At 41.5% G+C, this 25575-nt stretch overlaps 1 protein-coding gene and 1 long non-coding RNA gene across 2 annotated transcripts; both read left to right on the top strand.

Annotated features, from left to right (window-relative positions):
• Positions 1 to 3583: 3583 nt before the first annotated feature.
• Positions 3584 to 8239, top strand: LOC146521124 (nuclear factor 7, ovary-like). Its single transcript, XM_085154447.1, has one exon. The coding sequence runs from the start codon at positions 3858 to 3860 to the stop codon at positions 5235 to 5237; it is 1380 nt and encodes a 459-aa protein (XP_085010573.1). The 5' UTR covers positions 3584 to 3857; the 3' UTR covers positions 5238 to 8239.
• Positions 8240 to 9773: 1534 nt separating this feature from the next.
• On the top strand, positions 9774 to 11156 carry LOC146521125 (uncharacterized). Its single transcript, XR_014873233.1, has 3 exons — positions 9774 to 10017; positions 10181 to 10358; positions 10565 to 11156. It is a non-coding gene; the product is annotated as an uncharacterized LOC146521125 (long non-coding RNA).
• The last annotated feature ends 14419 nt before the right edge of the window (positions 11157 to 25575 follow it).

Raw genomic sequence — 25575 nt, forward strand, 5'->3', positions numbered from 1 at the left:
CTATCATTCACACACTGGTGAAGGCAGCTACAGTTGTAGCCACAGCTGCCCTGGGGCAGGCTGACAGAAGCGAGGATGCCATATCGCGCCATCGGCCCCTCTGGCCAACACCAGTAGGCGGTAGGTGAAGTGTCTTGCCCAAGGACACAACAACCAGGACAGAGAGCCCGGGGCTCGAACCGGCAACCTTCCGATTACAAGACGAACACCAAACTCTTAAGCCACAATCGCCCCGAGGTATGAACATAAAGCAAAGAAGGTGTGGCTGGAGTGTATCCCAGCTACCATGGGACGAGATGCATGGTACACGCTGGAAAGGGCGCCATCCTGTCATTGGTTTAACACAGGGGTGTCAAACTCCAGGCCTCGGGGGCCAGTGTCCTGCAGGTTTTAGATAACACCCTGGGTCAACACACCTTTAAATCAGTTGTGTTGTATCAAGGACACATCTAAAACCTGCAGGACACCGGCCCTCGAGGCCTAGAGTTCGACACCGGTAGTTTAAAACATAAAGATGAACAACCATTCACACCTATGGGCAATTTACAATGACCAATTAACCTAACCCCAGGTTTTAGGTTTAGAAAAGAACCGGTTCTGTTCCCTGTGAAATAACATAACTTAACTGGAAATAATTTAAAACGTTTGCGGAATCCCACAAAACACGCCTTCATTTCTTTTGCTTTAATGTCCCATGCGGCGATCCGTAGGATATGAGCGCCCCATGTGACCGCTTACAGCAAACCTCAACAGAGTAGCGACAGCAGGAGAAGAGTTGCGTGTGCGCAGACGTGGCTGCCGTCCTATGAAGCAGACCGAGCTCACACACAAAGTAAAGTATCGCTCCTGTTCCTGTCGATCAAACACCAATCAAACAGCGCCGCTGTTGCTTCTATCGACCCGCCGCAGCTGACGCAGCCATGTGTTCAGCTGAGTCTCTGAGAGAGTTCATAGAGGAGAGGCTGACTGCTGTTTGTCAACAAATCTTCTGCGAGGTTCAGAAAACCATCGTCCAGTATGAGGTAGTGACGTGTCGGTCGCGAACGAAATGGCTCTTAGAGGCGGATCTTTGACGTGAACGACACAAGCCGGCTCCTTATCGGGAGCCGTGGGATTTTTTTTTTTTCTCTCACCCTCTCTCTCGCACTTTTTTACGCTTCACTCCGCATGCGAGCCTTGTGTTAAATGCTGGGAAGAGGGGGGAGGGGTGGTAGTTACACTCGCAGTAGCACAGGAACAGAGCGGGAGGGGGGTGGAGACAGAGAAAGAGAGCCAGGAACAACAACATCACATTAGAAAGGTATAGTAATCATCCACAACTATTTTCAGTTGCAGATGATAAAGGATTCAGAAAGTTTATTCATGCAGGCCCATATGGCAGAGAACGTGCATCTTCTTTTACAGACAGAATCGGTTTTGCAGAGCAATGAAATTCTTACTTTGCAGGTTCTCTTCACACGACTAAAAAAAGAAATAATAAGTATAATAGTGCTTTGTAGATCTTGTAGTTTATGTGTGAGTGTAAACAGAATTTTAAAGCGCAAGTAGTTGCAACACTGTCACAGTGATAATATATACAGAATATGCAATATTAAGGTGTATATGTAGAGATGTACAAAATTGCAAATTTACAGTTATGGATAAACAGTTTGACATAGTCAGTGATTCGGTAGCCTGATGGCCCGTGGATAGAAACTGCTTTATAGTTAATCCAAATTTTCTCAGCTTTCTTATATTCGTCGTTGAGCCTTCTTGATGATCTGCCGTGTGTTATGGATCCAGTTGAGTTCCTCACTGATGTGGGTGGTGAGGAACTTGAAGGTCTTCACCCTCTCCACCTGAGAGGGTGAAGACGCCCCAACAAGGTGTGTGTTGGGGCGTGCTGGTCTTTCCTCATCCCAGGTAAATAATCAAATCTTTAGTCTACTCAGCATTTAAGGAGAGATCATTTTTCAGGCACCAGGACACCAGCTGAGCCACCTATTCCCTGTAGGCCGTCTCCTTTCCACCAGTGATCAGGCCAACGATGGTTGTGTTGTCAGCTAACTTAATGATGGAGGTGTTCCTCCAGGAGGGGACACAGTCATGAGTGAAGAGGGTGTACAGGAGTGGACTGAGCACACAGCCTTGGGGAGTCCCTGTGCTCACTATCTTTGTACCTGATGTCCTGGTACCAACTCTCTGCCTGTGAGGAAGTCTAGGACCCAGCGACAGAGGAGGGGTGTCAGTCCAAGAGGAGAGCGCTTTTCCACCAGTCTGTTTGGGATGATGGTGTTAAATTCTGAGCTGTAGTCTAAACAGCATTTGAACGTAGGTGTGCTTATTTTTGAGGTGTGAGAGGGCTGTGTAGATGGCTGCATTAACGGCATCTTCAGTAGAACGATTCTTCCAATATGCAAATTGCAGAGTGTCTAATGTGTCCGGGATGGCTTCTTTGATATGGGACATGACTATCCTCTCAAAACACTTCATTACAATAGAAGTGAGTGCAATGGGGCAATAGTCATTCAAACAGATTATGTTGTTTTACTTGGCGAGGGACACTAGGGTGGTGTACTTGAAGCATGTGATGAAAGATTGTTCTGTCCACTCTAACAGAAGACACCATTCCTCAAGGGCCAACAGTTCTCGCTCACCAACATCATAATTTCACTCAGTAGGGGTTGAACCATGGGAAAAAAGGCACAGGCTTGTAGAATCAGTTGAGGCATCAGCCTCAGCATTGAATGGTTTGCTAGTGTCTGGATGAGTCAGGATGTACAGAAGTGAACAGATGTTTTAGTTGCCTAAAGGCTGAGTCTGCCTCAGGTGACCAAGTGAAAAGGATGTCCGAGAAGTGGGCGAGCTGCAGGCAGAGCGACTGGTGGATATAGAGAAAGTTGACAAACTGGCAAAAAGGAGATGTGGATGCTGGTCTTAAATAATGTTATTACATCAACCATGATCTTTAAAAGGTAAGCGTTGCAGGTGCACTCATGAATGAATTGTAAATGTGTAATTTTTAAACATATTTAATGGTAATAAACGAAATTTCTGACTAAAATAATCAATGAATTAATCTAATTGTGCTTTAGGGAATAAACAGGAGGACTTAAACTCAAAGATTCAATCTAGAGCTGTAGTTTTTCCAAAAGACAATTTGATGTTGGTGTTGGTCTGATGGAAATGTAGCTGCTGTTAGAGTAACTGCTGGTTCTTCGGTAAGAGGAACAAAAAACACACATCTATGATCCATTTGACTTTTTTAGGTCTGCAAAAAAGTGAATACACCTTAACACCACCTGTGTTTGTGTGACTGCATTACACTCCCACTGATGGGAACCTGAACAAGAACCAGAACAAAGTCTGAAATAAAAGCTGCCAAACAGCTGCACGACTGAGCCAAACTTTATTTTATAGAATTAACAAAAGGTTTCATGTTGTGACGTGTGAAGGTGAAAATGATGCAAAACCTGTTTAATAGCTTTTGACCTGAAGGCAGGATTACAGTTTAACTTTGGAATGAAACACACCTCAGTCACAGGTGAAACAGCAACATTTTACTCCTCCCCTTACGTCACTCAAAAGTGACAAACCAGGAAACCAGGTCTTTACTTCCTCAGTAAAGAGAGACACGCAGACGATCAGACTGAGTTCAGACCAAACTAGCAGCTTCCTCTGAGTGAGTCCAGCTACAGGAGAGAAAAGTGGAAAACTCCAACACTGCTGCTTCAAGCTGCTGACGCTCCACACACTGAATGTGAGTTTGAGCAAAAACACAACTCAAAGGAAGTTTCAGTGAAGGTCGTAGAGGAGGGAGGGGAGCCAGGACTGACTGTACTTCCTGTCTGCTGTTTTCAGCTTCACTCACAGACTCAATGGCTTCCAGATCAGAGGAGGATCTCTGCTGTCCGGTCTGCCAGGAGGTCTTCAGAGATCCTGTTCTTCTGTCATGTAGCCACAGCTTCTGTAAAGACTGTCTGAAGAGATGGTGGAGAGAGAGACCAACACACGAGTGTCCAGTTTGTAAGAGAAGATCTTCAAGGGAGGATCCACCTTTTAATCTGGCTTTAAAGAACCTGTGTGAGTCGTTCTTACAGGAGAGAGATCAGAGAGCTTCAGAGGCTCTCTGCAGTCTGCACTCTGAGAAACTCAAACTCTTCTGTCTGGACCATCAGCAGCCAGTGTGTGTTGTCTGCAGAGACTCAGAAAAACACACCAAACACAGATTCAGACCCATCGATGAAGCTGCACAACAACACAAGAAGGAACTTCAGGAAACTCTGGAGCCCTTAAAGAAGAAGTTAAAGGTTTGCAAACGAGTTCAAGTGAAGTTTGATCAAACAGCAGAACACATTAAGGTTCAGGCCCTACACACAGAGAGGCAGATTAAGGAGCAGTTTAAGAAGCTTCACCAGTTTCTAGCAGAGGAAGAGGAGGCCAGGCTGGCTGCACTGAGGGAGGAAGAGGAGCAGAAGAGTGGGATGATGAAGGAGAAGATGGAGACTCTGAGCAGAGAGATAGCAGCTCTTTCAGACACAGTCAGAGCCACAGAGAAGGAGCTGAGAGCTGAAGACGTCTCATTCCTGCACAACTACAAGGCTGCAGTGGAAAGAGTCCAGCGCTGCCCCCTGCTGGATGATCCACAGCTGCCCTCAGGAGCTCTGATAGACCAGGCCAAACACCTGGGCAACCTGACCTTCAACATCTGGAACAACATGAAGGACATGGTCTCCTACACTCCTGTCATTCTGGACCCAAACGCTGCTCATCCAGAACTCATACTGTCTGAAGATCTGACCAGTGTGAGACGAGGAGAGAGGCAGCAGCTTCCTGATAATCCAGAGAGGTTTGATTTGTTCTACTCTGTCCTGGGCTCTGAGGGCTTTAACTCAGGGACTCACAGCTGGGATGTTGAAGTTGGAGACAGTAAAGGGTGGGAACTGGGTGTGTTAGCAGTGTCTGTGCAGAGGAAGGGACTAATACAGTCTGGATTATGGAGAATATGGTTCTATGAAGGTAAATACTCAGCACGATCACCATCAGCTCCTCTCACTGCTCTCTCAGTAGAGAAGAAGCTCCAGAGGATCAGAGTGAATCTGGACTGGAACAGAGGAAAGCTGTCGTTCTCTGATCCTGATACTAACACACACTTACACACCTTCACACACACTTTCACTCACAGGATGTTTCCATACATTCAAACTTTGGGTAAAGTGAAGGTGTTGCCACTTAAGGTGTCAGTGTCAGTGCACTAAAAAAAGAGCTTGTCGGATTTATTTAATTCATTAGTGGACATTGGTTGCACACATTTTTTTTTTGCTTTGGCAGAAACTTAAATAACTTATTTAAATCAACACACCTGATTCATATTCAATAATAAGGAATATTTTAATCCTTCACAATTTTGCCATTTTATTGCAACACTATTCAATAACTTTTACCCCAATACTACTTGGTGACTTAAATACTACATGTTGTCTTCATATTACATATGACATGTTCAACAAAGTCTAGAGTCTGGCTAACATAAAAATTGAATGGATTTACAACAACTACCATTCTCCTATCTTTATCCGGGTTGTAGGGCTTAGGTTGCGATAGGTTAAGCCGCAGGGTACACCCTGGACAGCTCACCAGTCTATCACATACAGATAAACAACCATTTGCACTAACATCCACACTGAAAAAAAGGGATTGGCCAACTCTTGGATTTACATAAGCATCTTGCGTGTATTTAACATAAGTGCCTCATGCTTTAAAGTTAAGTGTAACTATATAGTGTAGAAACTACATGATATGCAGAGAGGCTAGATTAAATTGTTCATATCATGTTCGAGTGAAGTAAGTCAATAACTTACTGCGACACCGCACGGGATTTCAGTCTCGCACGCTTTGGATCGTGGTTTCAGGAAGGCATCCATCTCAGTCAAATCGAGCAGCCGCCTCTAAGTAAATTGGGTGGTTGTTGCATTAAACAAGTCTAACTTGTAATTTAAACACAATAATTTCATGTTTCTATGAATGAATGAATTAAATCATGAAGAATCTGTACGAAATTCAACAACTTAATTTGTTCTTGTTGAGATGACATACAATCTAGTAAGAGTGGTTAGTTGCTGAACTCATGAAATTCACAAGATCGCACGAGATGTCAAACTGCAGGAAAATCACTGGAGTTATAAGAGGCAGACAACTACACACACACCACATGTATGCTATTGCTATTTATTGTGGTTTAACCTGTCAAGGACAAAAACGTACAAAAGAATTCTGCATCAAGCCTTGAAATCATAGCTTTCCTGCTTTTGTTAAGTCTGGATTGGTGGCATGGTGGTTAGTGCTGTTGCTTCACATTAAGAAGGTCCTGGGTTCAAATCCACAATCTGGCTAGTTTTCACTGGGTTCTCTCTGGGTATTCTGGTTTCTTCCCACAGTTAAAAGTTAAGCAGTTGTTAGAGTTAGGTTAATTGGTGATTCTAAATTACCTGTGAATGTAAGTGCAAATGGTGGTTTGTGATAGACTTGTGAGTTGTCCTGCCTTGTAACCTGTCACTTCAGGGTTATTTCCCAGCCCCCCTGCACCAGAATAAGGTTAGGAGGATGGTAGCTATTGTAGATCCATTCAATCTTTATGGTAACCAGACTCTAGACTTTGTTGAACATTATGTAATATGAAGACAACACGTAGTATTTAAGTGACCAAGTAGTACTGGAGTAAAAGTTATTGAATAGTGTTGAAATAAAATGACAAAATTGTGAAGGATTAAAATATTCCAAGAGCTCAACATACTTCATCTAAACATGTTTCAATCGTGTTTTATGAACACAAAATGCACATGTTTATTACATATGAAAAAGTTGTGTTGATTTAACTCAATTGTTTAAGTTTCGGCCAAAGCAAAACATTTGTGTGCAACCAATGTCCACTATTGAATCAAGTAAATCCAACATGGCCTTTTTTTCAGTGCATAGGCAATTTGGAATAACCAACACACCCAACTCCAATTGTGTGACTGTTAACTGTGGGAGAAAACCAAAATACCCAGAGGGAACCCACTGCAAACTAGCCAGACTGTGGATTTGAACTTAGAACCTTCTTGCTATGAGGTAACAGCCCTAAACACAACACCACCATTCCAGGCTTAATGAGAGCAGGAAAGCTATAATTACCAGGCTTGATGCAGATTTTTCTGTAGGTTTTTGTCCTTGACAGGTTAAACCACAATAAATAGCGATAGCATTCACGTGGCGTGTGTGTAGTTGTCTGCCTCTTATAATTCCAGTGATTTTCCTGCAGTTTGAAATCTTGTGCAATCTTGTTGATTTCATGACTCCAGCAACAAGCCACTCTTACTAGATTGTATCATGTCATCTCAACAAGAACAAATTAAGTTGATGAATTTCATACAGATCCTACATGATTTCATTACGTTCACCATAAAAATATGAAATTATTTTGTTCAAATTATAAGTTAGATTTTTGTAAATGTAAAAACCAACCAATTTCCTTTTTGGTATTCCAAAAAAAGTAGAGGTGACTGCTTGACTTGACTGAGATGGATAACTTCCTCAAACCACAATCTGAAACTCGCGAGTGGAAATCGCCTGCGGTGTTGGGAGATTTAGCATTGTTACATTACTGACTTATTTCACTCAAACATGATATGAACAATTTTATATACCCTCTCTGCATATCATGTAATTTCTACACTATATAGTTACACTTAACTTTAAAGCATGAGGCAATTGTGTTGAATATAGGCACTATACTTACATAAATCCAAGAGATGGCCAATCCCTTTTTTGAGGATGATGATATTTCTAATGTTGTTTCCTGTCAGTGAATTGAAGCTGTTAAACTGCAGCTGTCCTCCTCCTGCCTCGTTGTTCCAAAGCTCTTTGTTTCTCTTTTAGTTCTCACTGTTTCTTTCTGTTTCTGCTGTCCACCTTTTCACATGGAAAATCATTTCACTGTTTCTCACTGAATGACTCCCCAAACTAGATTTGAAATTCTATCAAGTTTCTAATCATTACAAGTGATTCATGTTTCTATTTGATGTGTAAATGGAGATGATTTAGTTTGCTGGTATATGGACTGACATGTGTTGAATGGGAGGAGCAGTTTGTTGTTGTCTTCTTGTCTGTTTATGACAACAATAAATATATTGTTGAAACAATGATTCATGTTTAACTCCATATATGAAATGTTTCTGATCTTTGAATTCTGTTTGATTAAAGACTTTCTTCATGACACAAATGAGATTTCAGTGTATTAATAGAACTAAATAAGATCAGAGTTGAAAGGCTGGAGTATTATGTACATGCTTCACTGTCAGTATCTTCAGGGGGATTCAAAGGGAAACATCAAACTGCTGTAATGAGATAAACTTGTGTAAAAGGCCCCAAAGTTCAGAGAATAGTTTTATTGGTGTTTATAAGTTTATATAAGTTCATTTAATATTCAGTCTTCTGTCAGTTTGGGCCAGCCCACCTTCTAGTCACATCATCCGGTTAGTAAGGTGGGCAGTTTAATGTCGGATGAGCAGTGTTGGTCCAGAGGGGGTGCACTGATTCCTGGGGAATGTTATGTGTGCGTAAATGACAAGTAAGTATTGACCTGTGTTGTATTTTGCCTTTGTTTGTGTCAGTACTGTAGTATGTTACCATTTAGGAGCTAATGTAGTCCATAATGGGAGCGGTAGGCCACGCATGCAACGCGTGAGTTCACCCTCATTTCATATGCTAATTTATGTTGTTAGCTTCCCAGATGGCAAGGAGACATTGAACAGATGTTGATTTTCCATCTGAACCATCAGAATCGTCCGGATTGAAATGTCAACACAAAACCAATGTTGAAACAACATTGAAATACTGATGAAACTGACACTGACATTGAAATAACATTGATTCACTGTTGTTCTGTCATCGTTGATTGTTGATCTATTTATAGTTGACAAGGTGACAACAATCACGTTGAAAAACCATCGATTTATGGTTGAGTGGGAAATTAAAGCTGCTACCACTTGGACTATTCCATAGCACCCCTATCACATTGGTACATCCCTCCAGGTATCCATTGTCTTGTACAGTAGAGCGGGACATTAGATTTACTCTCAGCGTAATTGACCGGAGAAGGCATCAGTTCATGCACTGCACTGGCCTGCACCACGATTAGTATAAGGTAAGAACGAATGACTTTTGTTCTATTCGTTATTTCCACGGTTGCATTTGAATAACAGTAAAAACAAACAAACAAACTTGTTAATGTAAAGTTTCTGACAAAATGTGGGAGCTCGAAATTGTGTCTACTTTCATCTTACAATCCGGCAACAAATAAATGGCACTGCGAACAAAGTCTATCAACAAAGAAAACATTTTCGTTTCATACTTTTCCGTTATATTCCCTTACAAAGCTAGCTTTAACGCTTCGAGGGTTCCTTTGTTCTTGCCGTCGCCTCGGCGCTTGACCCAGACTTTTGCTCTGTAGTTGCTTTTTAGCATAGTACTACAAAAAAGTGTAAATCTGTGATATATGATTGATAAACGTAAAGGTAACTGTATAAATGTGTTCAATGACTTTGTTACTTTTAATGATTGGAGAGCACCCGCTTCGATTCACACTCAATTCAAACTTTATGTTGCACGCTCACCTAACTTTACGCTGCACGCTCACCTAACTTTACGTTGCACGCTCACCTAACTTTACGTTGCACGCTCACCTACCTTGCGTTTGCACCTTTTGTCCACACGTAAACTGTGTTTTATTATTTATTTATTAGTTTGCTGCTTAAGCCATTAATCTTTCTAGAATTGTTTTTTTAAACAGATGCGACCTCACAAAAGATATTAACTATGCTGTCAGACCTGACGAGAGCTGTTAACGAACTCCGTGAGGAGGTCAGAGCCATCCGCCATCCCTGCTGCAATGAATCGGTAGATGCTGGGGTACTGCCTCTGGATTTGCCCTTGCACAACATTGAGGAGCTAAACAATGCAGAGGCAGCTCTTCAATCACAAGAGGCAAATAAGGCAATGGTAAGTATATAAAGGTTATGTACACTTTGTAACTATAAAGTGTAATAGCTGTCAGATGTGATTTAAATACATAACAACGGCATGTTGATTAAACACACAAGCACTTGCATACACATTTAAGACATGAGAAACGCTAATTCCATCTCTTAAAATGTGTCTATAGGTGAGACGCTTTGCCTTGATTGGAGGGACCACACTGGAGGTGCGAGTCCGCCGTGTAATGGCTTATGCCATTACAAATGAGCTGGCCTCGGTACTCAACTGGGCAGGGAAAAAAACCAAGGACCAGACAGAGCAAAAAAGGGCATTTAAAGATACAGCGCTCTGCAAATGCATATTTGGTAAGTTTTACCGTTTTTTGCTATATTACTTTTTCTTTCTTAATAACAAGACTTTCATGTCCGGTTAATCCGGAGATTGAGTCTTTGGTCTTTGGCTTGTTTAGTCCTCGGGTTGTAGTTTGTACAGCCCGAGGACCCCATGTTTATTTTGTTTTAAAGGATACACAGCACACCATGCTAAGACTTATCACTTTTTCCACTCATAGCTCTTTGGGAATCAAATGCGGAAGTTTGCAGATTTACGCCTGGTGACTTTCATGTTTATCAGCCTAGGAGTTTACATACTTTCTCCCCGCTGAAGACAGTTAACAAGAACTTATTCCTGTGCTCAAATTCACTTTTTTTGTTTGTGTGTGTGTGTGTGTGTGTGTGTGTTTGTCCTAGATGGCCTGACGCAGCAGTTAGGGGCAAACTCTATGTCCGAGTTTGTCTTTGCATAAGCAGTGCAGAAATGGCTCCGATACGCCCCAGATCGTTTGGGTGGTGCAAGACGCACATCATGCATCCCCATCCCGGAGTAAAAAATTACAAACTTCTGTGAAACGTATAAATGTAAATAGGAAACTGTCTTCTAATAAAGTATTTAGCAAACGAAACATGCCTATTGACCTTTTTTGTTTATTTTTTTCTCTGTTACATCACATGCAATGCTTTCTTATTTTAGGATATTAATATTGACATGATACATTGTGAGACATTTGTTTTTTTATAAAGGGTGTCCAATTTGAGGAATAAGTACAATTATGTGTTTAGGTGGTTTAAGTATTGATGGAAACATGCAGTAGTTTAGTATTGGTTAAAATACCTGACATTGTTTCAATGTCAACAGTATTAGAAAATATAACGTTGAATCAATGTCAGGTTTCAACATTGATTCAACATCAAAACCTGACATTGTTTCAACATTAAAAAAGGGTGCAAGAGTGACGTTAAGTCAACGTCACACTTCAACGTTGATTCAATGACATCGCCTGATATTGACTCAACATTGTTTCAATGTTTCCTTGCTATCTGGGTTACCCCGGTTTAGCTTTGTTGACGCATGTACGGTCACTCGTATGTCCATAACGTCATTCCTGTGTTATCAGACCTTCTCTGTATGTTGTATGTGATGCTTGTGATTGTTTACTTTAAAGTAGTGGAGTTTGTAGCGAACAATTAGATACGAGGATTAAAAAAATAGCAAACGTAGTTCGACCGGAAGTATGGTGTTCGCAATAAGAGCATTACGGCTGATTATAATGGGGACGCTTTTATTTTGTACAACTACCGGAAGTAGTTCCTATGTCCCCATGGTAACTAATGCCGTTTAGTTGCATAGTGTGAGTGTAACCGGTGTGATTCTGCGTTGTGTCTGATAAAAAAGGTAAAAGAAAGAAAGGCCTCCAAGTAAATAATTTGCCCACTCCAGCTCCTACGACCAAATACGAAAAAGTGGGGAAGAGGGTTAGCTCAACCCACCACAACTTCCAAGCGAGCAAGAAGTATATATTCATGCTAGCATTTATGGCGCCGAAAACCCATTTATGATACATACACACTACACACTTGTAACATCTAACAAAAAACAGGCTTAATAATGACAATAATTAAACTAAAATCACAATCAGAAACATCCAGGTGGCTAATAGTGATGGGATTTCCGGCTCTTTTTAGAGATCCGGCTCTTTCGGCTCGGCTCACTAAAAAGAGCCGGCTCTTTCGGCTCCGAACCGGCTCTTCAGGTTGTTTTGTTGCTTTAATTATTTAATCATTAACAATAATATAAAATTATGCAGAAAAGGAATTACTAATGTAAAAAAAGTCGTTTTATTTATATATGTTTATATATGGCCCCTAGAGACAAAGCACGTACAAACTCTAAAGCATATACAAACTCCAAAAAGCACGTACAAACTCCAAAACATATTTCTAGCGTTTACTGAACTTCCAAAACAGAGCTACCCAGATCACTTAAATTACACAATTGAAAACATGTGTGTATTGTTCGTGTATTTAAAGACAAGCACTCATATTTATTCAAATAATTTTAAAAAAAAGTTCATTTACCTGTTACTACCACACACCAAATCCGGTTGTTGATACTTCCTGGCTTGTGTAGCCACTAGGTAACAAAAGCTCAACACTGCGCCCTAGAAACCTGGAGCACTTCTGTTGTTTTTTGTACGTGTTTTGGAGTTTGTACGTGCTTCTGAGTTTTTACGTGTTTTGGAGTTTGTACGTGCTTCTGAGTTTGTACGTGCTTAGGAGTTTGTACGTGTTTTGGAGTTTTTACGCGTTTTGGAGTTTGTACATGCTTAGGAGTTTGTACGTGTTTTGGAGTTTGTACGTGCTTTGTCTCTAAGGTCCACCATAAATATACTTTATTTATTCACTACACATAAAATGTAATAAATAAATCATATAACACAAAAAACAACTATTTACATTTTAAACTTGTAACTGTTTAAATTTTCAGCTTTTTCCTTTTAAACAAATTTAATGTGAAACAACACAAAACACTGCAAACCACAACACAATTAAATATAAATTAAAATATTAAAACAAAAAGAAGATGCACATTCTCTAACATATGGGCCTGTATGATTTCTGAATCCTTTATCATCTGCAACTGAAAATAGCGGATGATTACTATACCTTTCTAATGTGACCTTGTTGTCCCTCGCTCTCTTTCTCTCTGGCTCTGTTCCTGTGCTACTGCGAGTGTAACTAACGCCCCTCCCCCCTCTGCCCAGCGCAAAGTACAGGCCGCGCATTTAGCGGAAAAAAGGGCGAGAGAGAGGGTGAGAGAAGGAAAAAAAAAAACAACAAAAAACCTCACGGCTCCCAATAAGGAGCCGGCTCACGTCGTTCACTTCAAAGAGCCGGCTCTAAGAGCCATTTCGTTCGCGAACGACCCATCACTAGTGGCTAAATATGCATTATGTGTGTTTTAAAGTGTTGGAAAGAAATGACACCCACCTCTCCCACAGGGGAATTGTAGAAAAGGGGAGAGGGAAAAGGGGTACACTGTATTCATAGGGTTGCACCAAAGAAGAAGAAGAAAAGAATGAGGAGGGGCTCTAACTGATAATAAACATAACTACAGGCTTGGAGGTCCTAAAAGTCAGGTATAAAAGGAACGGTTTGGGGGTTTAGAACACATCTTGTGTAATTATAACAATGTGATATATGACCCTGTTACATTTAGGTACGAGGATTAATAAAATAGCAAATGTAGTTCGACCGGAAGTATGGCGTTCCCGTTTGCCCTTCGCAATAAGAGCATTACGGCTGATTATAATTTGGACGCTTTTATCTTGTACAACTACCGGAAGTAGTTCCTATGTCCCCACAGTAACTAATGCTGTTTAGTTGCATAGTGTGAGCAGTTTGAAGTGTACTATATTTTTCTGATCTTTATATTTAACCCTTTAAGACCTACCATAGAACCAAGTCCGCCAGAGCTTATATTTTATTTTTACATGCTGTAGTGCCATTTTTGGGAGCATTTCAAGTTGCTTTACATCAATTACATCAATACAACCATTATAGCCCAGAATTTAATAATATGTGTGCATTAAGTGCATAGTAATTACATAAATTGCAAAAAAGTGCAATAAACTACAAAAAAATTGAAAATCGTTTTTGCTTTTTTAACATATATTTCTAGTTAGATAAATTTAAGAGGCTTATCCCTCAAAACTGTAAATACAAAAAAATTGCACAAAATAGTTTCCTACCACAGGAAATTTATTTTAAGTGTCTTCATAGTTTTATTTTTGAAATACACCAATTTTTATATACTGCAGGAAAAACTAAAATAAATGTTATACTGCAAATTTGCAAAAAAGCAGCATATGCATCAAAATAAACTATTTCAAGCAGTGCAATATGAGTTGTAAGCATCCCAGAAATGACACAGAAAGTCATGAAGTCAAACATAACTTTTAAAAACACCAGTATAGACTCATGAGGCTATATGGTTAAAAAAAAAAAAATACATTTCCGCGAAAATGACGTCACTTCCAATTTCGGGCAGGTAATGGCGGACATGGAAAAGTTCGCGCTGACGTCTATTCCAACATAGGAAGTGTTACAAACAGCTGATCGGATCGGCAAAGCATGTTTCTGGAATATTATATTTTTTTTGCTGCAAGAGCTTTTTATGCAGTTTTTGCAAAGCTATATGTGGAAGGAAACTGTGACCGAGGACAAGCTGATGGCATAAGATGTAAGTACAACTCCTCCGGTTTCATATGCAAAAAAAAATATTGCGCTAGCTTACGTGGTTGCAGAGCTACCGGGATTTAAAAATAGTTAAGCAAAACAGAGCGTGCCCGCTCCCACCGGTTTTGAAGGGTTAATTATGTTAAGTATATTGTAATATGTCTGTATTTGAGTGTTTTACTTGTCTATTCTTTTTATTTATTATTGTTTCCATTGTTTATTTCCTTTGTAGAAAACCACACACACACACACCTATGTACACCCGCTGTGTTTACAGCCCCAGAAATTGAGTGGTGACAATAAAGTGCCTCAAACGGAACCTCAAGCTCCCTTCTTCTTTCATACTATGGAACAATTTGGCCTTTAGTGGTGTTCTGGCCGACACACCGGGGTGACCGTAGTGCTCAAAGGCTGAATCAGTGCCTATCTTTGATATCTCCACTAGTAAACTAGTTGGGCTGAACACACTTATCTGTAGTTTGTCTCCATCCAGGATTATCAGAATATAACGAACATGTGTGAAGAGCCAAAAAATGCTGCTCCCCTCTCAGCATGACGAGCTCCAGCCTTTGTTAACAGGAAAACAGGAAACATGAGACAACTTTCAGAGACAGTAACCAACTGGGGCCACAAGATGGCAGCAGCTGATCTGAGATCCTTTATTGGACAGAACGATTCTGCTCTGTGACATCATCAGAGAGATGGCCTTCACTTTGATAGATCTGACGTCATGTCTGCACTGCCTGCCTTGTTTGTCCTGAGCACCTATATGTGAATTTAAGGAGAGAGAGCAACAGCACAGTGGATCAAAGCTGCAGATGATGATCACACACACACCTCAAAGCTTTGAAGACCCACCTGAAGACTAAAGAGTGCTGACTGTTCTCCACGGTCACCAGACCTACTGAACATTTAAACTGAGTTGAACTTATCCTCCTTTTTACCTCATGATTTCAACTTTTGACCACACCTTTCAATCTTAAAGAGAGGTACCATGATACGTCCTGCTGGATAGCAGTGAAGGTTAAGTGCCAGCCACAAAGGGCCATATCAGCATCCAGGGCAAAGGTGACACTGATATGGCCCATGGCAATGACAGAGACTGTGATAGAGGCATGAGCGGTGGGACGTGCAGGACGGCGGGGAAAGGAACAATGAAGAAGCAGAGCAAGAAGCCAACAACACATGAACTGAGGCAAAATTGTCACTATAGTAATCTTTAGACTTGTAGTCAAGACTGCCTAAACCAAGTCCAAGACAATACCATGACCAGAGGGTATCGAGACCAAGACAAGACCAAGCCGAGACAAAAAAGTCTTTAAACTGCAGCCAGATGCTGCTACGTTTACAGGTGACAGGCATATTTATGTGTTTTTGCTTTCGCACAGCCCTCCTCACCGCTGTCTACTGTCTCACTCACTGAGAGGAAAGATGCACGCTCCACTTGACTGTCGCGTCTCTCACACTCTCTGTTTTTCACATAATGATATTATCCTATATCCTCGCATGTGATTGGCCACAACATGGAGGGATTAGAGCATAGCTGAGCCACTGTATGAAAGCTGAGCAGCGAAAGGAAATTAAGTAAGAGTCGACTCTTCTGATTCACTACAAAGCATTCTCTAAGCACGGCTCTTAGAGCTGGCGCTTTTGTGCATGACACATTATCGAACGTTACGTTGTGTGTCATGGATACTGTTGACTTGACTCCATATCTCCCGAACACTATGGCTGTATCCCAATTCAGGGTCTGCAGCCTTAAAGGCTGCATTTTAAGGCCAATTACGTCACAGCGACGCGACAAAGGCTGTCCCAATTCGAAGGCTGCTCGAAATGCGGCCCTCAAATGCGTCCTTCACTTCCCTGAATTTTAAGGATGTGGCGGTGTAGACTTCGTGGCCCAACATATCCCATAATGCATAGCGCGGCGGTGGGTGTGGATAATTTTGCCGGAAAAAAACGGCGGATGAGGGGCGCCCAAAGAGTAAACTTTAAGTAAGTGTGTAAATGTTTAATAACGAAGAACATTAAAACATTACTGTTGGCCACATGTCGGCAAAGTTATGTGACAATAGTGACGTTTGTACTAACTTGGTTTTAAAGCTTTTAGTTTAAAATATATGCCATTCAATAGCTGTCCTAAATCTTACAGAGAATGATCAAAGGTCGTGTAGAAACAAACAAGCAAATGAACTAAAGATTTTCTCCTTCATTTCTGTCAAACAAAGCTGAAAAGTTTCCAGCTGTTAGTATCATGGTTGCTAGGCAACCTGCGCAGCGCGACGGAGGCTAGACCGTCCCATTTCACAAGCCTCGCACTTCCGGCCTTAGGGGTCTTTGAGTACGCGGCCCTTGTGGACCGTTAAGGCTGCGTACTTTAAGGCTGCAGACCCTGAATTGGGATACAGCCTATGTCGACCTGAGAAAGCGAGACCGAGATAGCGAGACCAAGACAAGACCGAGGGATCCGAATCCAAGACAAGACCAAGACCACATAAAAGTGGTCTCGAGACCGGGAGACCAAGACCGGTCTCGAGACATCCAACTCTAGTAATCTTATCATTGCATCTGATAAGATTGCAATGGGGAGTATGTCATGGTGCTCATTACTTTCTGGGATGTTAGAAGACTGTGAGTGACTGAGACAGGAGACTGAACAGAAAGGATAAGACACCAGTGAGTTACCAGTGATGGACATAAAGTGCTGACGTTGGCTATTAGTGGTGCAACGGATCACGGTTGATCCGTAATCCAAACTGATCCCACTCCACGGTTCGGCACGCACATGATCCGAAGATTCGAAAAGGAAGAAAAAAAAGTATGTGTATGGTGTGCGTGCTGGGTCTGTCAAAGCGATAGTTATGGCCAGCGCTAGCGGTCCAAGTGGAGGAGCAGAGGAAATTGCGGTATTTAAGCAGCCCTTTGCTGCCCAGACTGGGCTAAAGCTATTACAAAAGCTATTGGGGTGTTTAGCTGCAGATGGGAAGCTGTATTCCGTTGTGCAAAACAAGGGGTTTAAACTGTGATGAACGTGCTTGAGCCACGCTATGATATCCCGTTGCACATCCACTTTAGTGGCAAGATCGTTCCAAGCATGTATGAGCAGGAAAAGTTTAAAGTTATGGCTGAACTGTCCCAGGCATCTTCTGTTGCCCAAACTACTACAAATGGGTAGACCTCCAGGGCAACGGAAAGCTACGTGACCATGACAGCTCATTGTATCACAGCGGAGTGTGATATAATGAGTGGTATGTATTATTGTAGGGTGTACCTTACAATATAAAGCGCCTTGAGGCGACCGTTGTTGTGATTTGGCGCTTTATAAATAAAATTGAATTGAATTGAGTGGTAGATTTAAAACCCTGTACTGCCCTATATTGAACCATAATTATTTTTTTAAATAATTGCATGGAATGAGTCTTGAGTTGAATGTTTTTAACAGGCAAAAAATAATAAGTGAATAAGAGAATGTTAACTTTTTGTCTTTTTTCTTTTTTTGCTGATCCAAAAATTGATCCGATCCGTGACTTAAAACCGTGATCCGATCCGAACCGTGAGATTTTTGATCCGTTGCACCACTAGTGGCTATAGGAGAGTAGGAGGGGAAGAACAGACCGCCGATGGAGAGCAGCGACAAGAGTATAAAACAAACTCCATATAGACATATGGACAAGTCATAAACAATACACCTATAACTGCTTTAGAGATGATATATCTGTATTATCCACTTAGCTTTAATGTATCACAGCCACAGTACTTCAACAATGGCACAGATATAGAGGTTGGAGAATATAGTGTAGATGTCCATGTGGAATATCAGTCAATTACTCATGAAGTCATTATAACCCAGGATATAGTGCAAGGATGTGCTCTTTACATGTGTGTGTTCCTTCTTTTTTCCTTCAGGCTTAGAGGGAACATGTTCTGCCCGGTGGTGTAGGGTCACCAACTCTCTGCCATCTATAATCCAGTTTTGAGATCCCTTCCCAGATGCCTTAATGCCCACTCACATCCTGGGCCATCTGACCTCAGGAATTCGCATGATAAGGTGGGGCCAGGTTTCACAATGAACTCACCTGAAACTCTGGCTGATTGGGTCCCACACCCAGTTTCACACCTTGGCTCAGGCGATTAGAGGATCATCAGGCGGTCCTTTTGTCCCTCTGTGGGGGGATACTCCCACTAGGTTTTGTTGGATTATAATATTATTTTATGCCATGTTAGACCCCTAATTAAAGATTGTGAATTATTATGTAGTTTTAGTTTGCATTATGCTCCTGAATTAGAAGAAGGTGATAACTATTACATTTGGTAAACTGATTTGCATTACATTAGACTGCTGATTTATTGTCAATGAATGATATTGTTTTATGATGCATTATACTGCTGAGTTATAAGAAATACTGTTCACAGAAAGTCATCGCCTTATTTGTCTGGTTAGAAGAGAACAGAGCATACTGCCCCATCTCATCAGGAGCAGATAAACAGGGAGCCAAGGTCGTAGCTTAGGCGCTGTGTGAGAGAAAGAATGTGAGTGTTTAGGCTTTTATGATTAGGTGGGGGCCACTAGAGGCTATAAGAGTTTGATCAAGGCTCCACCATTTTGAGATCTGATGCTGTCTGCTGTATGGTGTCCATCTCCCACGCGTGTGTACATTAAATCATCGTTTGACTTGACCCGGCCGGACCAGTGTGGTTATTTTTGGTTTTCCTCTTGTATCCATCCCCAATATTTGAATCCGTAACAGTTTATATCTGGGACTCTCCACCATTTGACCTTAGAACTGAAGAAGCTTCTCGGATGACAGGTGAAACGTCTTCAAGTAACTTAAAGAAGTCCAGACGCTTTTCTTTGCAAGCTCCTTTGACTATATTAAAATTGGTGTATTTCAAAAATAAAACTATGAAGACACTCAAAATAAATTTCCTGTGATGGGAAACTATTTTGTGCAACTTTTTTGTATTTGCAGTTTTGAGGGATAAACGTCTTAAATTTCTCTAACTAGAAATATATGTTAAAAAAAACAAAAACGATTTTCAATTTTTTTGTAGTTTATTGCACTTTTTTGCAATTTATGTAGTTTCTATGCACTTAATGCATACATAATTATTAATAGTTATAATGGTTGTATTGATTTATGCTCCCAAAAATGGCACTACATCATGTAAAAATATAATATAAGCTCTGGCGGACTTAGATCTATGGTAGGTCTTAAAAAGTTAACCAACAGCAGTCTTGAGTTTGTTCCGCACCGCCGTTGCTGATTCAGCCACTGGTCTGCTCACAGTTCTCACTGCTACTCACCTGCCTACTTCCCTGCCCAGCTCCTAGCCCAGACCACCTTCCCCCTCTAATGGTGTGTTCACACCAAACGCAATAGACGCGACCAAGACGCCCCTAACTTGAAGCGTGCAAATTCGCACCTCGACACATGTCCAATGCAAATTGGTCGTGTTACGACCCGTCTAGGGCCAGGCAATAACTTGAGTGAGGCACTCGCTTCCCCCCCAAGACCCAAGCAGCCACAGGAAACAAATCCGTTAGTTACAAGGTGATTTATTTACAATGTGAAAAAAAGGGAACCAAAACGGGAGTGTCAACACTTCAGGGTGAGCCAAGGCTAAGACAATAAACAAAATAAATCTACACAAATCCCGCACCCCTGACCTTACCAAAACAAAGTCAAAAATAAAGACAGAGTCTAACCTCCTTAACTAACTCAAAACAGGAGAAAACGGGTGATCAAAAGAAACGGCAGCTCACCCCTACCCACTCCACTTCCACAACTTTTAAGCGCACTGCAGCCAGCGGCTGCCACAGGAATACTGCTGGGTTGTGAGGAGAAACGCGAGGACCTCTCCCGCTGTAGCACTCCAGCCTCCTTTTAATGGGCGGGTCCTCCAACTGGAACCAGTCACGTCGGGGCAGTGTATCCACGCACCAATCAGAGCAGGGCCCTGGCACAGCTAAATTAACATAAAAAGATACAACACCTGCACAAAACAAACACATGAACATGCAAGTTCGTAACAGTCGCAATTCAAAATATGCAATTTTCCAACGCTTGAACCGGAAGTTTTGCCAGACGGTATGCTTGCAGGATGGCAGCTGTCGAGCTAGCGCTTGAAGAGAGAGGCCCTTTCTCAATTCCCAAGTAAGTGAGCACGGACTCGCGATTTGTACAATTGGAACACCAGCGTACTAGATGATGTCACAGGTCAGGCTAACATCACCAGGCTGGATCGGCTGCTCCACTATCAATAAAGATTGAAATAAAATTACATATAAACGCTACTCAGTGTGTTTTCATTGAAAAAATAATACATGAAAAATAATTTTATTAACTACTTTACCTGCACTATAGCAAGATGTGCGCCTATATAAAGAGCCACCGGCGGGAAATAAGCGGGAATAGTTTGTGGTATCAGTGGTTGATCTAGTCAGTAAAAAGATAAGGAAAGGAAAAGAGAAAAAAGGAAAAATGGATCGGGTGGTTGTCACAGTTGCTGCCGCCATTCTGTACCTTCAGGCTGAAACCGAAGCAGCGCAACTGAGAAGACGGATCCGGGAGAGAAGAGCCAGGATGAAGATGAGGGAGAGGAGACGTGCCTTGATGGCGTGCCTTCTTGACTCGGTACATTTTAAAAAAATAATTAGTAGCCTGGTGTTTCTATGCATGTACTCCCAAATCTAGAGAAAAGGTCACATTTGCTGTTTATAATAACATATGGTGGTAGATCAATACTACATAAAGCCTATACAGTTTAACAAAAATATCACTGTGGAGTACTGAAACAAGCTTTACTCTCCAAAGACAAGCGTATTGTTAAGTAACTTAGCAACACAAACAAGACATTTGTATGTCATGGAAATGGTCAGAAATACACACTTAAGAAAGCCATTGAAGTTTATATCATGTTATAATCACAAATTTAAGTAAACATGACATAATGTACACAAAAAAACCCAATAAATATTTCAGTAACTGTTCAATAAATATATAAAAAACCTGAATCATATCTGTTTAAATACCGCAAGTATCTTTTTTTCTTTTTTAAAACAGGGGAAAAGCCCAGCAAAAATACATACACAAATTAATTACAGTATCCCCATCCTTTGAATCTTCTTTACTGGAGCTGACCTAAAACCAACCTTCAGACTGTCAAGAGCAAGCATTAACATGCTTGTGCAAATGCTCCCCCTGGAAAAACAACACGGCTGGAACCACGAAATTGAGGTGCCAGTGACCATTTACTGGTTGGCCTGTGGAGCCTCATACCGAGTGACAGCAGACATCTTTAGCATGCCGGTGGCAACAGTGTGCAGGATTGTCCACAACGTCATAGAGGAAATGATGACAATTCTGCATCGTGTCATTCATTTCCCAAAGGCAGAAGAGATGGAGGAGGTTGGGGCAGGCTTTGCACGCCTTGCTGGCAATGAGGCATTCCGTTGCACAGCTGGTGCAATTGATGGATGCCACATCCGCATTCTTCCACCTGGGGAACCACATAAGAGGTCATATATCAATAGGAAACTGTTTCCCTCTATTGTGATGCAGGGCATCTGTGACTCCAGAGGTGCGTTCCTAGATGTGTACATTGGTAATTGTGGATCTGTGCATGATGCACTGGTATTGCGAAGATCCCCAATGTACAAACAGGCCCTGTATCCACCAGCAGGCTACTTCCTCTTGGGAGATGGAGGATACCCTTGCCTTAAGCACCCAGTGGCAATAATGACCCCATATCGCCAGCCTGTGTCAAGTAAGAAAATAATTCCCCTTTTCTTTACACCTACAAACACATGTAGTGCTACATCTATTACTGTGAAGCATGCAGAGCTTTAAGAAAACAAATGCAATATTATAATTCTACCTATTACACTAATTGAAAGTTTAATAAGCACTGAATAAAATTGTGTACTGTCTTTCTTTCAAAGTTCAAGTTGAAAAAAGGTTCAATCGGCACCACGCCAGGGCCAGAAACATCATAGAGCGTACCTTTGGCATCCTCAAAAACACGCTGGCGCTCCATTTTCTTGCAAGCCCTTGAGATCCGGCCTCTGTTTGCTCCCAAAGTTGTGGGAGCTTGCTGCATCCTCCACAACATCTGTGTGGCAACAGATGACGTCTGCCAAGATGAAGGAGACAAGGAGGAGGCGGCACAAGCAGGACCAGAAACCGAAACAGAAGGCACAGGCGTGGACAGGGAGCTTTCAGGAGCTTGTATCCAAGCCAGGCTTGCTGCACGAGTGTCTGCTCCTGAACAGCTGTCTGCATGTCTGTTTGAACATGACTACATCTAGGTAAAGGTTTCATTTGTAAGATGTAGTCATGCTCAAACAGATAGGTAGGCAGCTAATGCCAAAAGAAAAAGCCTCCTGTTGGTAAAAAAAAAAAAAAAAAAAGTAAATTCAAATCATATTTTTTTTCCAAATTAGTGTTAGTTAGTTAAGTTAATTAGTTAAAACCCATTTTTATTTGTTCAGCTTGTAAATAGTGTACATTAGTGTTCTTTTTTGTATATTTGCTTGTGTGCTCACGGTTGTATAGGTTGAATCCAATGTTAAAAGTTATTGTAACTGTTACACTTGTTTAAATGGTGTTTTACTTTGACTACTGAGATTCTCTGTTATACATGCAGCAAAAACCTCACTTCATCATTGAGATTTAATTTGCTTTTTGACAAGTTTTTCAAACAGTGATAGATATCGGTCTGCCCTTTCAGTAGCTGCCCTCTCCCTCTCTTCCTCCCTAGCCAGCGCCTGTCTCTCTCTCTCTTTCTCTCTTTCCGCCTGCTCTTTTAGAAACTGAAGTACAGCCTGGCTGTCCCTGGGCCTCTTCCTCTGGCTCTTCCTCCACACTTCGGTAGAAGGGGACGAGGCCGGAGTGCTGACTGCGCCACCTGCAGTGGATGTGAGGTTTGCTGCAACTACCAGGGGTGGACTTATTGAGTGCTGCCCCTGGAGCACATGATCCATCATTTTGTACCACTGCCAGGTGGCGGCAGTCGGGCTACCTTCCTCTACTCCCTTGCCTGTGGGTGGGTCCCTAAGCTCCTGAAAATATGTATTAATTGCTATATTATCACAGATACAATTACTCTATTATTAAATGGCAAAGTACATTTAATTACCAAAAAACAAACCAAAAACATTACCTTGTATTTGGCCTTCAGATTGTTCCATTTCTTTTGTGCTTGCTTAGCTGTTATGGTCAGGCCTGAAGAGCTAAAAAAGTCCCAAAGGGAAAAGAGGGTCATTTCGATAGCTAGTTATCATAAGATGTGCTCCTCTAATCCTTCCCTAGAAAACAGGGAGCAGCAAAATCAGTCAGTACTTACTCCCATCCAGTCTTGCAGGAATTTCTCTTTCCTGTAAAAAGGCTCTCATTTTCCGTCCACCACTCAATGAGAGCTTGTGTTTCCTCACTTGTCCCTTGATTCAAATATCAAATATCAAATATTGCATTAATATATTGACAATCCAAGCAAATAAAAGTAGGGGAAAATGACAGCAAAACAATCAGGTGCTTTATTAAAACTTAATGTTCTACAAACGTGAAAATAACTTAAGGTTTTTAAACATTATACAGGATAGTACAAGATTTGTGTGAACGACTGGTTATTAAAATTGCCAAAGTGATTTAAATCAGAGCCTTTAGAGATAGCGGAAGTTTCAAAATGCCGGACCTCTTGTGCTCGGTATTTGGCGGGCAAAGCCCCTTTGAAAACAGCATAGGAAATTTTTAATTAGGGTCTGTAATGTTAAATTGACTAAATATTTGAAGTTTAAATAACTATATTCTGGCATTATAATGCATTGAAACTGCACTGCATATTACAACAATAGTAGTATTTAACTTACAATTATGCGCCTTCTCCTCGGCCATTTTCACAGAGGTCTTGCGAAATGCATTCTGGGATATTTAGCTGTACCAAGTCCACACAAGTTGTCACTACCCGATCCGTACCGGAAACCCGATCAGTACCCCGCATGCGCGAAAGGTGTCTACTTCCGGTCGAAGCGTTTTACGATAGTTACAGGTCAGAGTATCTGTTAAGATGTTAAGAATAACAAGTATCTATTAAAATGTTTCCAATAATGAAACATTTCAATATAATGTAGACAAAAACAAAAAAATAAAAAGATAGTTACGGATCAGGGCTCCCCGATCCTTACTGCGCATGTACAAAGTCAGACCGTACAAATCGGGTCTACCCGATCCGTACCGCGCATGTGCAGGGGTTTTCTTCTTCTTCTGTTCGTTTAATGGCAGTTTACTCCCCAGCGTAAGAGGATACTGCCACCTGCTGACCGAGCGAATGAACCGTGTTGTAAACTGAATTAGCGTCATTACAAACGTGTGTTAATTTTGATTTAGTGATAGTCGAGTGTGTTTATGTTTGTCTGTGTGGAGAGGATTGTTGGAATAGTGATGATGATGTCCGCTATCACTGTCAATTGCCAGTAAACACTTAATCTGGCTGCTGAATCTTCACGTGACATATTACAAAGTCTGAATTATTAACTCTGTAATTAGGCGCCATTCTTCTTATTTTACGGCGCTGTTGTTCAATCGGGGGACGCTCTCTGTTGAGGAGAAAAGCATGAATTTGTTTGTATACGGATTATCCATTGTTTAAATGTCCCGGTAGTCGAAAAGGAGGCAGAGCTGCTGAGAAATGCTAGGAGCTAACTGGAGGCTAACCGTATCATTCAAATATATTGAATGTCGCAATGTTGGCAAAGAGAGGAAGTGATGTAACATTTTCGCATGCGGGGTACCGATCGGGTTTCCGGTACAGATCGGGTAGTGACACAAGTCACCACCGATGCATGCTCGATAAAATGGGCGGAGCGAGAACACATCCGGGAATTTTTCGCATTCTCAGCTTGATTCGTACTTCGGATTGGAACAGTACTTGGTCTCCGACTGATGACGTATCACGAGTACACGAGAAGGCAAGTACGCACAATTACGCATATTGAGACAGAGCCAGAGTC

The sequence above is a fragment of the Neolamprologus multifasciatus genome, chromosome 3, assembly GCF_963576455.1.
Source record: "Neolamprologus multifasciatus chromosome 3, fNeoMul1.2, whole genome shotgun sequence".
Taxonomy (NCBI): Eukaryota; Metazoa; Chordata; class Actinopteri; order Cichliformes; family Cichlidae; genus Neolamprologus; species Neolamprologus multifasciatus.